This window comes from Stegostoma tigrinum, chromosome 44, assembly GCF_030684315.1.
Source record: "Stegostoma tigrinum isolate sSteTig4 chromosome 44, sSteTig4.hap1, whole genome shotgun sequence".
In the NCBI taxonomy this organism is placed as follows: Eukaryota; Metazoa; Chordata; class Chondrichthyes; order Orectolobiformes; family Stegostomatidae; genus Stegostoma; species Stegostoma tigrinum.
In genome coordinates, this window is record NC_081397.1 from 7,921,969 (window position 1) to 7,939,277 (window position 17,309).

The window sequence follows — 17,309 nt, forward strand, 5'->3', positions numbered from 1 at the left end:
GATGTCAGAGGAGGGTTCTTTACACAGAGAATTGTGAGAGCATGGAATGCGTTGCCAGCAGCAGTTGTGGAAGCAAGGTCATTGGGGACATGTAAGAGACTGCTGGACATGCATATGGTCACAGAAATTTGAGGGTGCATACATGAGGATCAATGGCCGGCACAACATCGTGGGCTGAAGGGCCTGTTCTGTGCTGTACTGTTGTCTGTTCTATGTTCTAACTTTGGATTGTTGGACTCAAAGCATTGGCTTTGTTTTCTCTTCACTGATGCTGCCAGACCTGTTGAGTTTTTTTGTTTCATAATCAAGCTTCTGCTTTTGAACATTTCAGCCTCCTGGTCGTTCTTGGAACTGAATAGCCTTCCCACTTATTTTTATGTCATCTGCAAACCTGGCAATAGTATGTTTGCTTCAAGTATATAAGTCAGAAATATTTTCTTGACAATAAGTATGGATCCAGCACTGATCCCTGTGGTACTCCATTAGTTACACCTCCCTTCAGCCCAACTAACACTTCCGCCATCTACGATCCGACCCCAGCACCCAAGACATTTTTCCATCCCCACCCTTGTCTGCCTTCCGGAGTGACTCCCTTGTCCACTCCACACTCCCCTCCAATCCCACCACACCCAGCACGTTCCCGTGCAAACGCAGGAAGTGCTACACTTGCTCCCACACCTCCTCCCTCACCCCCATCCAAGGCCCAAAGATGACTTTCCATATTAAGCAGATGCTCACCTGCACATCTGCCAATGGAGTATACTGCACCCACTGTACCCGGTGTAGCTTCCTCTACATTGGGGAAACCAAGCGGAGGCTTGGGAAGCGCTTTGCAGAACACCTCCACTCGGTTCGCAATTTCGTTAGAGAGAAAAAGTTTGAGAGGTGACTTCATTGAAACAGAAAAAATAATCAGAGAGTTAGAGCCTTTATCCGAGGATGGTGACGGCGAGCACGAGGGGGCATAGCTTTAAATTGAGGGGTGAAAGATACCGGACAGATGTCAGTGGTGGTTTCTTTACTCAGAGAGTAGTCAGGGAATGGAACGCTTTGCCTGCAACAGTAGCAGATTCACCAACTTTAGGTACATTTAAGTCGTCATTGGATAAGCATATGGACATACATGGAATAGTGTAGGTTAGATGGGCTTCAGATCAGTATGACAGGTCGGCACAGCATCAAGAGCCGAATGGCCTGTACTGTGCTGTAATGTTTTCTGTTCTATAAACACGTGCACCCCCCAGTTGCGAACCATTTTAACTCCCCCTCCCATTCCTTAGACGACATGTCCATCATGGGTGTCCTGCAGTGCCATAATGATGCCACCCGAAGGTTGCAGGAACAGCCACTCGTATTCCGCTTGGGAACCCTACAGCCCAATGGTATGAATGTGGGCTGCATGAGTTTTAAAATCTCCCCCTCCCCCACTGCACCCCAAAACCAGCCCAGCTCATCCCCTCCCCCCACTGCATCCCAAAACCAGCCCAGCTCATCCCCGCCTACCTAACCTGTTCTTCCTCTCACCTAACCCCTCCTCCCACCTCAAGCCACACCTCCATTCACCACTTAGTAACCTCATCCAGCCTCCTTGATCTGTCTGTCCTCCCTGGACTGACCTATCCCCTCTCCACCTCCCCACCTACACTCTCCTCTCCACCTATCTTCTCCTCTATCCATCTTCGGTCCGCCTCCCCCTCTCTCCCTATTTATTTCAGAACCCTCTCCCCATCCCTGATGAACAGTGTCGGCCCAAAACTTCAGCTTTTGTGCTCCTGAGATGCTACTTGGCCTAGACAATAAAATGTGAGGCTGGATGAACACAGCAGGCCCAGCAGCGTCTCAGGAGCACAAAAGCTGACGTTTCGGGCCGAGACCCTTCATCAGAGTTTATTATCTTGGATTCTCCAGCATCTGCAGTTCCCATTGTCACTGCTACTTGGCCTGTTGTGTTCATCCAGCTTCACACTTTGTTATCTTGGATTCTCCAGCATCTGCAGTTCCCATTATCTCTCCCTTCAGCCCAACTGCCTATTTTCTATTCTTTGACCAATTCTGAAAACATGCTAATATACTATCCCAAAATTATGTTTTTTTTTTCTTATATTAGGTAAACTTAGGGCGATATTTTTTCAAGTGCCATTTTAAAATCCAAACACAATACTTCTACTGGTTCTGTTTTATCCATCCTGTCTGTTACTTACTCAAAGAATTTTTAAAAAATTGTCAGGCACAATTTCCCCACCATGAAGCCATGCTGACTTTGCTTGATTATATTATCTACTTCCACAGTTATGGACTAGACCAAGTCCCCAACAAATATGTATCAAGGAGATAACCTAGACTCCAACTTTTTTTTAAAGACAAGTCTAGGGTGCTGTGTTCTAGATGTAAATCGATTAGGCACACCACTCAGATTTAAGCAAAACCACTTTCCCCCTAGTTAAAATGCAGACAAAAGAAAGAAGAATTGAGATTAGTTTAACTCTACTGGAAAACTTAATTGAATAATATATTACTTAACTACCAAACAACAACTGTTCCAATCTAATAATATCCCATAAACACACCTTGGCAAAGGCAAAGACAGTAAAACAGATTGTCTCACATGATTCTGGTCACAGAAAGAGAACCCCTGCTTTTAGCTGTAACACAGAGAGAGATGGGGAGATATGGAGAGAGATAACAGCTTCCACGGCCAACTTCAAACCTCAACAACTGTCGAAATCTAAACTAAAACCTTGGTTCTGTGGGAGCCTGACATGACCCATTCATACTGAGATCGTAAGAACTGCCGATGCTGGAGAATCTGAGAGAACAAGGTGTAGAGCTGCATGAACACAACAGGCCAAGCAGCATCAGAGGAGCAGGAAAGCTGATGTTTTGGGTCAAGCCCCTTCTTCGGAAGTTACCCATTCATGCTGCTTTTGTTGTTACAACTTCAAAAAATAAAACCCCAAGGCCTCTCGGGCCTTTAGAGAAGAACACAAACCAGGACAAAATACACCTCTTAAAGCCATAGTATTGCCAGACCACATGACCTGCTGTTGCATCTTTTATAACAGACTGCAATATTTTCCTAATGAGAGGTTGCCTATTTTTTGTCATCCTTCCTTTTCATATGAAGTTGTTACATTGGCAGTATTCCAATCTACTGCTTGAAATGTTCCAGATTCCCGGGATATTTGGAAGATTACTGCTAGTGCATCCAGTATCTCTGGAGCTACATCTTTTAATATCCTAGTGCAGGGTACATCAGGTCCAGGATACCTATTGACCTTTAGCCCCATTAGTTTCCCGAGCACCTTTTCTCTGGTGATATTTCCTGTCTGCTTTTTGTACCTTGTTAAGTAAGTAATTTTGAGATTGTATTTGTTTCTTTTGCTATGGAGACTCATATGAAGTAATTATTTGTCTCATTTGCCATTTCCTGATTCCCCATTATTATTTTTGCAGCCTCCATTCTTTAAGGGATCTGCGTTCTCTTTGACCTCTTCCTTCCTTTTCATTTGTTTAAATAAGCTCTTATTGTCGGTTTCTTTTCTATTTCTCGGCTTTGAAATCTTTCCTTATTTCTGGTTTCCCACTAACCTTGGGCACTGACTGTTGAATTGGCAGAACATTGGAGAGAATGCTGAGGATATGGAAGTTTTGGTCTGGTGAATAGTACTCGACATGGTGCTGTTGCCCCCACTCCTGCTCAGGTGTCTCCCAGTTGAAATGCCAAATGGGACCCTGCCCATGCTCTTCACAGCTGCCCTGCAGCATTAAATGGCTGGAGGCAGGACATGGGGCGCCCTCTTGGATGGAAGTTCTACCTTGTAGAACTCCTGGCCACTTAGAGCCCAGAAGAGTCTGAAGTTGCTGATGGCTGGATGGCAGGTCCCGGACTAGAGGTGCGGAGTGGTCGAGGGTTGTTCGGGGTTGTTGAAACGTTGGATGAGAGTTTAAGGGCGTGAAGTGCCTTGGATCAGGCCAAGGGGCCTGTGGATGAGGATCCCCTACCAACTCAGTTTTTCGAGGCTGGATTGTGCATGTAAAGCTGACTGCCTTCCTGATTGACATCTATCTCCTTACGCAATAGAGGGGATCCCTTAAATTGCCATCAATTAGTCTCAGGAGGTCAAAGGATAGGCAGGCTGCTTGACAGTTCCCCAGAACTTCCACACATGTACACACAGTGCCCTCCAGATTTTATGTGTTTCTTCCCACTTTCGTATCTGTGGGATGGGGCTTTATAATGTAGCTCATGCAGTGCTAAAACAAAGAAGTTATCCTGAACCTTGAAATAGGACTGGAATGATACACCCAAATCTGGTGACTAAACTTAAAGAGTAATAATTTTGGTAATATTGAGTAATAATGATGAAATTTACCCAACTTGTTTTAAGAATGTGACATTTTATCAACAAATTTAACTAATGCTATTTTCATTGGAGTACAGGGGATTAATAAGTAGTGAATGGAGACATAAAGGATTATGATTGGTTGGGATAAGATAAACGTGGAAAGTCTGTGTTCCCATGGCTGATGGATGATGTTACAAGGAGAATGGAATACATTGATGTTTTGGGGAAAAGATGTAGGGGGATGTTAGGAGGAATTTTTTTCAAGCAGTGAAGGTTCATGGGCCAGGATCTTGCTGCCTGTGGAAGGGTTAGAAGCCGAGAAAATAAATGATTTCAGTCACATGAATGCATATCTCTGGGAGCTTCGTTCCTCATATTGCCATTAGATTTTATTTATGGAGGTTCTGTTATATTTAGAGTGGTTTGACTGGCATTCGATGTTTTGACAAAGTTTGCCAGATTTTGTTGGCATCATGTGAACTAACATTGAATTGATACTTGCTTAACTACTAATTATTTTTGGTAGACGCTGTAGAACATACCATATGTATGACAAAATAGCAAAATTACAAGAGAAATCTAGTTCAAAACCGAGGTAACAGAGCACCTTTTTAAAATTAACAAGAACATATAATTAACACACTTAATAGCTGTGGCATAGTGTGATTTAAAAGAATGCTGATGACCAGAAGTGAAATAAGGGTTGTAAGATCCACTATTTGAAACGGAGAAAGAGCCAATTAGATTGTACTTTGGATTTGGATGTAGTGAGAATGAACATCGCTTGAAAAAGATGGATGTTTCAGGTTAAATTGTTCTGAGTCCTGCTTCATAAATACAAAGGAGGGCTTCATGACATACAAAGCTACTGTTCCTCCACCATTGTTCTGCAGGAATTACTGAACCAAACAACAGTATATGACCAGCATCACTGACGGTTCCCTCGTTGGATTTGACATGTTGCATTTGAGAAGGAAATGGCCTGTTTCCATCATTCCAGAGTACTTTTGTGAATCCTTGTATTTATTTCTGGGCCAAATACAGGAATTAATTTTATTTAATAGCTCCAATAAGTTAAAACTGTAATCGAAGTTAGTTTTCTTCCTCCTTTGTCGTGTATCTGTTGGAGTTGCACACAGCACAACGCGTCTTGGCTCAACACAAATTGACACAAAATGAGCAACTTCTAAATGTGACTGAAGTAATCAACCGTTTAATGACCATTTATGATGGTTTGGAACAAAATCACAAGGACTTGGTCAACGTGCCACTCTGTGTCGAAATGTGTCTGAACTAGCTGCTGAACGTCTTTGATACCTATGTATGATTTACACTTTAATGTAGTAAGTTTAGATTGTCCTAAGGTGCACTAAACTGCATGCGACATATTGGATTTTGATATGTACAGGATCAGTTAAGTAAATGTGAAGATTGTCGACTGATTAAAATCAATCCGAGTATTGTTGACATAAGGTTTCAGTATGTTCTAGTTTCATTTCAGTTCAACAGATAAAGTAGTTGACAGTTTTAGCGACTTTTGTTTTAAATCAATAAAATTGAAACTGATATACTTTTGATTCCATTTGGTCAGATCTGCCCAGGATCATGTAGACATCTTGACATTCTGATTGTAATGCTCTTCACGGTGACAAATGTTAGTGCTAGAGAATGACGTGTATAAAATACACAATATGAACATCATCCAGTTAATGTCAAGGAATAAACGGCCAGATGTAGAATAAATTTTCATATGACCCTCAATCTCATAGAGTCATACAGCATAGAAACACCATATCTATGCCTACCAACAAACACCAAGCTGCACTAATCTCATTTGTCAACACTTGGTCCAGAGCCTACTTTGACCTAGCATTTTAAATGCTCATCCCAGATGCTTTTTAAATGTTGAGAATACCTGCATCAAAAACCCTCTCAGGCAGTGTGCTCCATATGTCTGCCACTTTTTAGATGAAAAAGCTTTTCCTCAGACTTCCTCCAAAGCATTTAATCCTCACCTTAAACTTGTGCCATCTGGTCTTAGACACATGTGCCATGGGGAATGGATTCTCACCATGTATTCTGCCCGTGCCTGTCATAATTTTCTATGCGTCAATCAGATCCCCACCCACACCTCCGCCTCCTCTGCTCCAAGGAAAACAAACCCAGCATACCAGTCTATCTCATAACTGAGACTTTTTAACCTAGCCAGTATCTTGAAGAGCATTAACTGTGCCATTGTGGTATTTTCCAGGCTAATTGTCCTTCAGCTTATCTCAGTCAGATTGTTTAGTAAACTCCATTCCGGAATAATGTTATGCACTTCACTTGGAAATGTATTAAGACTGTGACAGTATATTGGGGAATCCTTGCAAGCGGAGAGAATTTTATTTTCCTTCAGTCCAAGCTGGATATAATTCTAGGACTTGGAGATGAAAGTCCGGGGTTAATCTTTCGGTGTCCTTCTCTGCACCCGACATGACCTCCAATTTTTCATTTGTATAAAGTTGAGCTTTGTCTGCATGAGATGTGTTCCAATATTAAATCATTTTTGCGACTGTCAATTTTGACATTCTTCATTTGGTGAGTACCCGTCATATTGATTGCAGCTCAAGTTCCTTCTGGATGTCAAAACCAAAATGTTTCATTTTGCAGTAAAATTGCAGACATTGAGCAGAAATTCGCGCTAGGGAGCACAAAAAGGCATAGATTATTTCTCAGTACCACCCTCATTAATAATTATTCCCTTTTTCTACCTGCCAGACAGGAACTAGATGCTGAGAATTACCGAAATGAAATTCAGAGTGGGTGTGTGGTGCTTCCACATTGCTCAATGCTCCTCTGGATCCCCAACTTGGACACTAGTCACCAGCATCTCCAGCCACACCCATCAGTAGCACCCCATGTCCACAGTTTTGACATGTGGCATGTTCCAGCCTCAGCACATCATGGCACATCTCAGATCTGCTTTCAGTACTCTTCTGTACTTCATTGCTGAATTTTGGATTGCAGCAGCCCCCCTCATTGCAGTGCTGCTGCCAGGGCACTTTTATATGCAGGAACAGGCACCCATTCGTGTATTGGGCCACGTTACACATCAGGACACCTTGCTTGAGCTCTCCACTCTCATTTTGTCCCCGCATGAATGCTAACAGCTCCTCTGCCTTGTCTTCATTTGCCTTGTCTTTTTATGGGTTGCCCCCTCTGCCACATCTCACAGACTCATAATGCTAGTATATTGATTAACTTTTTGGCATCGAGACCAAGCCAGACAGCTTGTCATGTTTGTCAGCAGTCATCAATCAAAGGAGTGGATGTGTTGCCGTTCAGCACCGTGATATGTTGATCTCACACCTGCAGCATGTGCCAGCTGCAGAAGCACAGAATGCGTTGCATTGTCTCCAACCTCATGGTCATGCTTCATGTTCTGAGGGGAATGGTCTCCAGTCAAGGGAGGCAGTTTCAGGCAGCAGATCTAGCTAACTCCAGGGCATTGTCTGATATCACTCGAGGGGCTTGGATGCAATCAGTTGGCTGCTCAGAATGATCATGGTCAGGACACTATCCTCATAGGTTGTGAGAAGTCAAACGTTAGACACCTCACTACCTGTGTTGGCTCTTTCTGCCCTACTGTGGGCTGTTTTTCCTGGAATGAAACAAAGGGAGGGATTGAGTGAGATGAAATGAGCTGGTGCATTTGTTAGTGCTCATGTATGTTTGGGAAGGGAGGTGAGGTCTCCTGGGTGAGAGCAAGAGGCACAGAGAACATACAGGAATAATAGCCTTGGGGCCTCAAGTAGACGAGAGCAAGCGAAGACAGACATTGAATGCTTTGGTGAGAATGGTATTACATGAGCTGTGCTGAAGGGTGGTGCAGAATTAGAGAGAGTGTGAATGTGAGGTAGCACAGAACAATGAGGCTCTTCTTCTGTTGGAGCAGGGGTCACTGATCTTGCAGCAATGCTGGATGGTTCTTTTGGTGGTTGAGACTGCATTGACACTGGACAGCCTCAGATGAGTCTGGCCGAGTCTTGTGTCATGGCCTCCTGTGCTTGTCCTTGGGAAAGAGGACAGTTCTGCACTGCACCAATCCATCCACCAGGACTTCCAGGTCCCTAACTGTAAAATAAGGTGCTAATTTCCCCTTTCCTACCCTGTCTGGGACAAATGCTATGAACTGTACAAGGCAGTTCTGGATTCTGAGCATTTTACTGGTTCACAATAGCCTTTAAACATGGCACTAGTGCCAGTAATACCAGGATGGTCCAGTTACGATGAGTAGGAGAACTAACTAGCATCGGCTGAGAGAGGCACAATAGGAGCATTGTTGCCAGTTATTGAATAGGTTTGCCACAACAGCGTGAGAAAATCTGTTCGGTCTTTTGGAGAGCTACTGTCCTTGCAGTGCAATAAAAATGACACTGAACTGATTCATTCCAGTGTTTTAGACCTGAAGATTTAAGAACAGAATTAGACCATTCAGCCCATTGAGTGGGATCAATCATTCTCAATCCCATTCTCCTGTGTCCATACTAAGCAAGAACATATCTATCTACGCCTGAAATCAACTCTGACTTGGCCTTCACAGGTTTCTGCATCAACGAGTTCCACAGATTCACAACTTTCTGACTGAAGAAATTCCTCCTCATCTCCATCCTGAAGGGTAGTCCCTTTGACTCTGAGGCTGTGCCCCCAGGTCCTGGTCTCTCCTACTCGTGGAAACATCATCTCCATGACCACTCTATCCAGGCCTGAATTACCTTCAGTGTGACCCCCTTCATCCTTCTAAACTCCATCGAGTACAGACCCAGAGTTCTCAGCCATTCCTCACATGACAGTCCCTTCATCGCCAGGATTATGTTTGAGAACCTCCTCTAGACCCTGACAAAGGCCCGCACATCCTTCCTTAGACAGATGGCCAAAAACTGCTCTTAATATTCCAAATGCAATATGACCAGAGCCTTACACAGCCTCAGCAATACATCTCTGCTCTTGTATTTTTGCCGTATGGAAATGAATGCTGACATTGCATTTGCCTTCCCAACTGCCAACTGAACCTGCATGTTAAAAGAATCCTGAACTGGGGCATCTTTGTGCTTCAGATTTCTGAAGCCTTTCCCCATTTCGAAAATAGCCTATGCCTGTACTGCCACTTCTCTACAGACTCTCTGTGACCTCCCCACTTCCTCAACACTACTTGCCTCAAGTTGATGAGGGTCGAGCTGTGGATGTGGTGTATATGGACTTCAGTAAGGCATTTGATAAGGTTCCCCATGGTAGGCTCATTCAGAAGGTCAGGAGGAATGGGATACAGGGGAACTTAGCTGCTTGGATACAGAATTGGCTGGCCAACAGAAGACAGCGAGTGGTAGTAGAAGGAAAATATTCTGCCTGGAAGTCAGTGGTGAGTGGAGTTCCACAGGGCTCTGTCCTTGGGCCTCTACTGTTTGTAATTTTTATTAATGACTTGGACGAGGGGATTGAAGGATGGGTCAGCAAGTTTGCAGACGACACAAAGGTCGGCGGTGTCGTTGACAGTGTAGAGGGCTGTTGTAGGCTGCAGCGGGACATTGACAGGATGCAGAGATGGGCTGAGAGGTGGCAGATGGAGTTCAACCTGGATAAATGCGAGGTGATGCATTTTGGAAGGTCGAATTTGAAAGCTGAGTACAGGATTAAGGATAGGATTCTTGGCAGCGTGGAGGAACAGAGGGATCTTGGTGTGCAGATACATAGATCCCTTAAAATGGCCACCCAAGTGGACAGGGTTGTTAAGAAAGCATATGGTGTTTTGGCTTTCATTAACAGGGGGATTGAGTTTAAGAGTCGTGAGATCTTGTTGCAGCTCTATAAAACTTTGGTTAGACCGCACTTGGAATACTGCATCCAGTTCTGGGCGCCCTATTATAGGAAAGATGTGGATGCTTTGGAGAGGGTTCAGAGGAGGTTTACCAGGATGCTGCCTGGACTGGAGGGCTTATCTTATGAAGAGAGGTTGACTGAGCTCGGTCTCTTTTCATTGGAGAAAAGGAGGAGGAGAGGGGACCTAATTGAGGTATACAAGATAATGAGAGGCATAGATAGAGTTGATAGCCAGAGACTATTTCCCAGGGCAGAAATGGCTAGCACGAGGGGTCATAGTTTTAAGCTGTTTGGAGGAAAGTATAGAGGGGATGTCAGAGGCAGGTTCTTTACGCAGAGAGTTGTGGGAGCATGGAATGCGTTGCCAGCAGCAGTTGTGGAAGCAAGGTCATTGGGGTCATTTGAGAGACTGCTGGACATGTATATGGTCACAGAAATTTGAGGGTGCATACATGAGGATCAATGGTCGGCACAACATTGTGGGCTGAAGGGCCTGTTCTGTGCTGTACTGTTCTATGTTCTATGTTCTATGTTCTATGTTCTACTTGCCTCTCCACCTATCGAAATGTCATCTGCAAACTTAGCAACAACCCCCTGTGGACAACAATACCATTAGTTCCTTTGTCCAGATTGCTAATGTATAACGTGAATGGCTGTAGTCTGAACTCTGATGACTGTGGAACTCCTGTAGTTGCTGGCTGCCATCCTGCAAAAGACCCTTTTATTGCCACTCTCTGCATTCTGCCAGTTAGCCGATCCTCTATCCATGCCAGTACCTACTCCCTAACACCATAAGCTCATTTTTTTTATTTTGAAGCGTCCTGTGTGGCACCTTGTCAAAGGCTTTCTGAAAATCCAAACAGATAAAGTTCAATGGCTCTCTTTTGTTTTTACTCACTGGTTACATTCTCAAAGAATCTAACAGAGACCTTCCCTTGACAAAGTTGTGTTTTCTCAGCCCAATTTAACATGTAGTTCCAAGTATTACCATGTCCTTCCAAGTACTCTCCGATCTCATCCTTAATAATGGATTCTAAAATCTGACCTAATGACAGGCTAACAGGTTTTTCTCGTCTTTTAATTTCTTGTCTTTTGCCTCCCTCCATTTTAAACAGGGGTGTTATATTTGCCATTTTGTACTCCTTTGGGACCCACCCTGACTCCAGTAATTCCTGAAAGATCATCAATACCTGCATGGTCTTCTTACTTATCTCCTTCAGAACTCTGGGGGGCAGTCCATCTGGTCCATGTAATTTACCATCTTCTCGGAATTATAGAATTCCTACAGAGCGGAAAGAGGCCATTGGGTCTGCACCATCTCCGTCAAGAACATCCCACCAAGACCCAGCCCTGTACTGTGTCCCGGCAAGCTCACATTTGCCATGGCTGATCCACCTTGCCTGCACATCTTTGGACTGTGGATGGAAATCAGAGCACCTGGCGGAGACCCGTGCGGACATGGGGAGAATGTACAAATTCCACACAGACCCTTCAGCTTCCCCTGTACCTTCTCCTTAGTGATGGCCACCGCACTCACTTCTGCTTCAGACTCCCTTAAAGTTCTACTACTGGTGCCTTCCAACCTGAAGACTGATGCAAAATACTTGTTCAGTTCCTCTGCCATTTCTTTGTTCCCCAACACTACTTATTTGGCCCCTCTTGAAATTTTCTTTGGATTTACAGGGGTGTTTTACGATAACAATATCTACTTTATTGTGTTGACAAATGGATTGTTGAGATGATCACAGAAACAATAAGCAAAATTCATCAGTACTCTCAATTAACAATCATATATATATTAATATCACAATCAATGCATTTCCATCAGGTAAGCACGTAACTGGATCTTTCTAACCCGGCAGTTTTCACTTTTCATTTCTCAGATTTCACTCTCAGACAGAACAGTTGATGTAGTCACACTGTTCGTTAAAAATAGCATCCACTGTATTTTTCCCCATGTTGTAGCTCGTGGATTTGTGTAACCTTCATGTATAGAATCTGTGTTCGTTTTCAAGGAATTTATTACTTTCGTGATTTCAGGTGTTACATTCAGAAGGGTACCATGCTGCAATTCGAGCCTGCTGTTTCCAGAGTAATCCCAATGTGGAAGATTTTAAAAAGTATGTAAATTTCCCTAATTTACCTGTCCTTTAGATCCAAACTGATGAAGACCACGGTCCAGGTTTCTGTTCTTAACAAGAATGCCTATTTATTGCAAATGCATGGATTCTCACTACAGACAGATATTTACAAAGATTGGACACATATATGTACAAATTAAAACTGTAAGGCCCCTGTAAACTCATCTTCCTGCAGACAAACTTCGAGGGGAGAAGGATAAAACATGGATATTATAGGTGGAAAAAAATTCTAAGTCAGCTGTTCAGTGGTCCCTGTTCACAGGATTTGCGAAGATGATCTTGAGGATATAAAACAAATGAATAAATATCCCAGATTGACTTATTATCTATTAAAACCTGTGTTGATGATATGGCATTGCTATGATCATAAAGTAGAACATTGTCCAAGTTCCTGTGAGCATTACCGTAGTTTTCATTTGTATTCTCCATGTCGGGAACATAGTTAATTTGTACTTTACTGACTAAGTGACCTTTGCTCATCTACAGTTCAGTTGCAAACAGGCAATATTTTATTATTCTAATTTCGTAACTTTGGTTTGGAATTTTGTCATGGGAAATGTATTTCACTTATGCTCCTCTGCGTAATTGTAGCCAATCCTCCATTGGCAAAGAAGCACACAACTACAGCAGTTAATAAAAGAAAGAACTGCATTTATGTAGCATATTTTATGGTCTCCGGTATAAAAAGTACTTTATAGGCAGCTAAACTACTTTTGAAATGTCGTCACTGATGTAGCATAAGAAAACATGTCGTATTTAAAATAGTCAGAAGTAAAGAAAATGAAATAATAAAGAAATAGTAAATAGTAAAATGAATATGAAATTATGAATGTAAAGAAATATAAAATCTTCAGCCCCTTGCGAGTGGAGACATAGAATCAGGAGATGCAGAGTCAGTATGGAGCCTACCAGGGAGGAGGCAATTCTGGATCTGGTGTTGGGCAACGAACTGGATTTGATCAGGGACCTCGAAGTAAGGAAGCCATTAGAGGTAGTGATGATAATATGATAAGTTTTAATCAGCAATTTGAGACGGAGAAGGGAGAATCGGAAGTGTCAGTATTGTAGTTGAACAAAGGGAACTATGGAGCGATGAGGGAGGAGCTGTCTAAAGTTCAATGGTTCAATACCGTAGCAGGGATGGCAGTGGAACAACAATGGCAGGTATTTCTGGATATAATGCACAAGGTGTAGGATCAGTTCATTCCAAAGAGCAAGAAAGATCCTAAGGGGAGGCAGGGACGGCCATGGCTGACGAGGGAAGTTAAGGACTCTATAAAGATAAAAGAGAAGTATAACATAGCAAAGATGAGTGGGAAGCCGGAGGACTGGGAAGGTTTTCAAGAGCAAAAGAAGTTGACTAAAAAGGCAATACGCAGAGAAAAAAATGAGGTACAAAGGAAAACTGACCAAAAATATTAAGGAGGATAGTAAGGATAACAAAGTGTGGAGCTGGATGAACACAGCAGGCCAAGCAGCATCTCAGGAGCACAAAAGCTGATGTTTCGGGCCTCGATGAAGGGTCTAGGCCCGAAACATCAGCTTTTGTGCTCCTGAGATGCTGCTTGGCCTGCTGTGTTCATCCAGCTCCACACTTTGTTATCTTGGATTCTTCAGCATCTGCAGTTCCCATTATCAAGGAGGATAGAAAAAGGTATGTGAAAAAAAAATGGTTAAGACTAGAATTGGGCCCTTGAAGACAGAAAAGAGTGAATTTATTATGGGGATCAAGGAAATAGCAGAAGAGTTGAATAGGTACTTTGGATCTGTCTTCACTAGGGAAGACACAAGCAATCTCCCAGATGTAATGGTGGCTGAAGGACGTAGGGTAATGGATGAACTGAAGGGTATTTATATTCATCAGGAAATGGTGTTGGGTCTGAAGGCTGCTAAGTCCCCGGTACCTGATGGTCTGCATCCCAGGGGACTTAAGGAGGTGGCTCTAGAAATCGTGAACGGATTGGTAATCATTTTCCCATGTTCTACAGATTCAGGATCAGTTCCTGCAGGTTGGAGGGTGGCTAATGTTGTCCCACTTTTCAAGAAAGGAGGGAGAGACAAAACAGGAAATTATAGACCGGTTAGCCTGACGTCAGTGGTGGGAACGATGCTGGAGTGAATTATAAAAGATGAAATTACAACTCATTTGGATAGCCGTAACAGGATAGGTCAGAGCCAGCATGGATTTACGAAGGGGAAATTGCGCTTGACTAATCTTCTGGAATTTTTTGAGGATGTAACTGTGAAGATGGACAAGCGAGAACCAGTGGATGGAGTGGACCAGGACTTTCAGAAAGCCTTTGATAAATTTCCACAGAGGAGATTAGTGAGCAAAATTAGGGCACATGTTATTGGGGGCAAAATACTGAGTTGGATTGAAAATTGGCTGTCTGACAGGAAGCAGAGAGTAGTGATAAACGGGTCCCTTTGGGAATGGCAGGCGGTGACCAGTGGGGTACCACAAGGTTCGGTGCTGGGACTGCAGCTGTTTACAATATACATTAATGATATAGATGAAGGCACTAAAAGTAATATTAGCAGATTTGTCAATGACACAAAGCTGGGCGGCAGTGTGAAATGTGAGGAGGATGTTATGAGAATACAGGGTGACTTGGACAGGCGAGGTGAGTGGACGGATGCATGGCAGATGCAGTTTAATGTGGACAAATGTGTGGTTATCCACCTTGGTGGAAAGAACAGGAAGGCAGATAACTATCAAAATGGAGTCAAGTTAGGTAAAGGGGAAGTACAACGAGATCTAGGTGTTCTTGTACAGAAGTCAATGAAAACAAGCACGCAGGTACAGCAGGCAGTGAAGAAAGCTCATGGCATGCTGGCATTCATAACAAGAGGAATTGAGTATCGGAGCAAAGAGGTCCTTCTGCAGCTGTACAGGGCCCTGGCTTACAAGGATGAGAGAGGGTCTGATTGAGATGTATAAGATTATTAAAGGATTGGACACTCTGGAGGCAGGAACCATGTTTCCGCTGACGGGTGAGTCCAGAACCAGAGGACACAGTTTAAAAATAAGGAGTAGGGCATTTAGAACAGAGTTGAGAAAAAAACTTCTTCACCCAGAGAGCGGTGGATGTATGGAATGCTCAGCCCCAGAAGGCAATAGAGGCACAAGTCTCTGGATCGTTTCAAGAAAGAGATGGATAGAGCTCTTAAAGATAATGGAATCAAGGGTTATGGGGATAAGGCAAGAACAGGATACTGATTGTGGATGATCAGCCATGATTATAATGAATGGTGGTGCTGGCTCGAAGGGCTGAATGGCCTACTTCTGCACCTGTTGTCTACTGTAAAAGTTAATTGTATAAGATTGATTCAGACGGTCCCATATTTCTGGTGTTGGCAGCTTGTTCAGATAGGGAAAAGAACATGGTTGATCTTGATGAAGGGCCTAGGCCCGAAACGTCAGCTTTTGTGCTCCTGAGATGCTGCTTGGCCTGCTGTGTTCATCCAGCCTCACATTTTATTATCTTGGAATCTCCAGCATCTGCAGTTCCCATTATCTCTGGTTGATCTTGATTCTGCTCCTGTTTGTGACACAGTAGCCTCTTCGAGCAACAATTCTTGAATGTTGATGGGACATTGAAACGCAGGTAGATTATCGTGATCACTTGTTGAAAATGGATAGCAACCAGTAGTTCTCTTTGCTCTCAACCAGTGACCAGTAGGCAATGGTCAAACAGTACGTAACCCAGAGGCCACAAGCCCCCCTGAGACATGATGTCAGTTGAGTCTCGTGAATAACTACCCGCTCATGGACTGTCTGCCGATAAAGCATGGTATTAAATCTCACATACACTGCTCTCAACCATTTTAATCAAAGTATTTATCACTCGTTGTATAGAAACAGATCACACAAACTGAAATGGCATATGCGCAAATACCAACATAGAAGTTCTATATAGTAGCATTTTGTTTAAAGTTGTATTTATAAAATGAAAGGGTGAAATATTAATTTTCACAAATCATATTAAGGTGCTATAGAAATCTATGGAAGTGAGAAATTTGTTTTTTGATTCAATACATGTCTGACAAATGACAATTCAAAGAGATCTTTGTTTTAGCTCGAGTGGGTCGCGGAATCGTCCTCATTAGGGGCATTTAAGTGACTATTAGACAGGCATATGGATGGTAATATAAGATAGGGGTGGAGGTTTGATAGACCTGAGGTTTCGGGTAAAAGTTCGGCACAACATCGTGGGCTGAAGGGCCTGTACTGTTCGATGTTCTATGTATCTTATGCTGTATTCAAATCAGTAAAGTGAGTCAGTGACATTCTGCAATTTCCTTTTCCAGGGGTTGGAGTCGAAGAATCAGAGTGCTTTCTTTGAAAATTGTCTTGATCTGTCCATCCAAGCGTCAACTGGAGGAAAAATACAAGTGTCAGTACTAAATCTATCATTGCTGATACACTTGTAAACTGTAGGTTTAACTGGAGGTAAACTTTGTTTAATAAACTAGCACACTCAATAAACTGACAAAAATTACATACCAGATGTTTACTGTCTTCTCATAATCTCTGTGATGTCTGGTGAGGGTGCAAGTGAGAAGGCTCTCTGCCAGTAAGTTTTAGTTCACGCAAAGTTGCATCATTACTGAAGTTATTTATGCTGTAAATGAAGGAGAACAGTGATGTGTATATCCTGTGCATTATGTTCCTATTATCGAGTGTGTGTTTTTTGTGTGTGTGGACCTATTGATCAACTGGAATTTTTGATTATTCAGCACATTCCTGGGACCACAGGTGCTGTTTAACAAAAGGTTTGCTGTATTAGTATATTTCTGTATTTAGTCACTGCCACGATGAGTGTTAAATCATAACTTGGTCTGTGCAGAATGTGCACAGTGCATTCCTGCAAGATAAATGATGCGCTACATATGTATGATGCTATTGTTTCTCAAAGACACTAGCCTCAGCAGCTGTTTTTGTTCCCAATCATGTTTTCAT

General features: G+C 43.0%; 1 protein-coding gene across 2 annotated transcripts in view; it reads left to right on the top strand.

The window, feature by feature from the left end:
• Positions 1 to 17,104, top strand: part of LOC132206955 (dystrophin-related protein 2-like) — a 97,685-nt gene extending 80,581 nt beyond the window's left edge. For both annotated transcript variants that reach the window (XR_009443243.1, XM_059642073.1), the window contains one exon: positions 16,658 to 17,104. Coding sequence is in view for 1 of the 2 variants with exons in the window: in XM_059642073.1 (XP_059498056.1) it covers positions 16,658 to 16,780 (123 nt within the window). In the remaining variant the exon portion in view is untranslated. The remainder of the gene's footprint in view (positions 1 to 16,657) is intronic.
• The last annotated feature ends 205 nt before the right edge of the window (positions 17,105 to 17,309 follow it).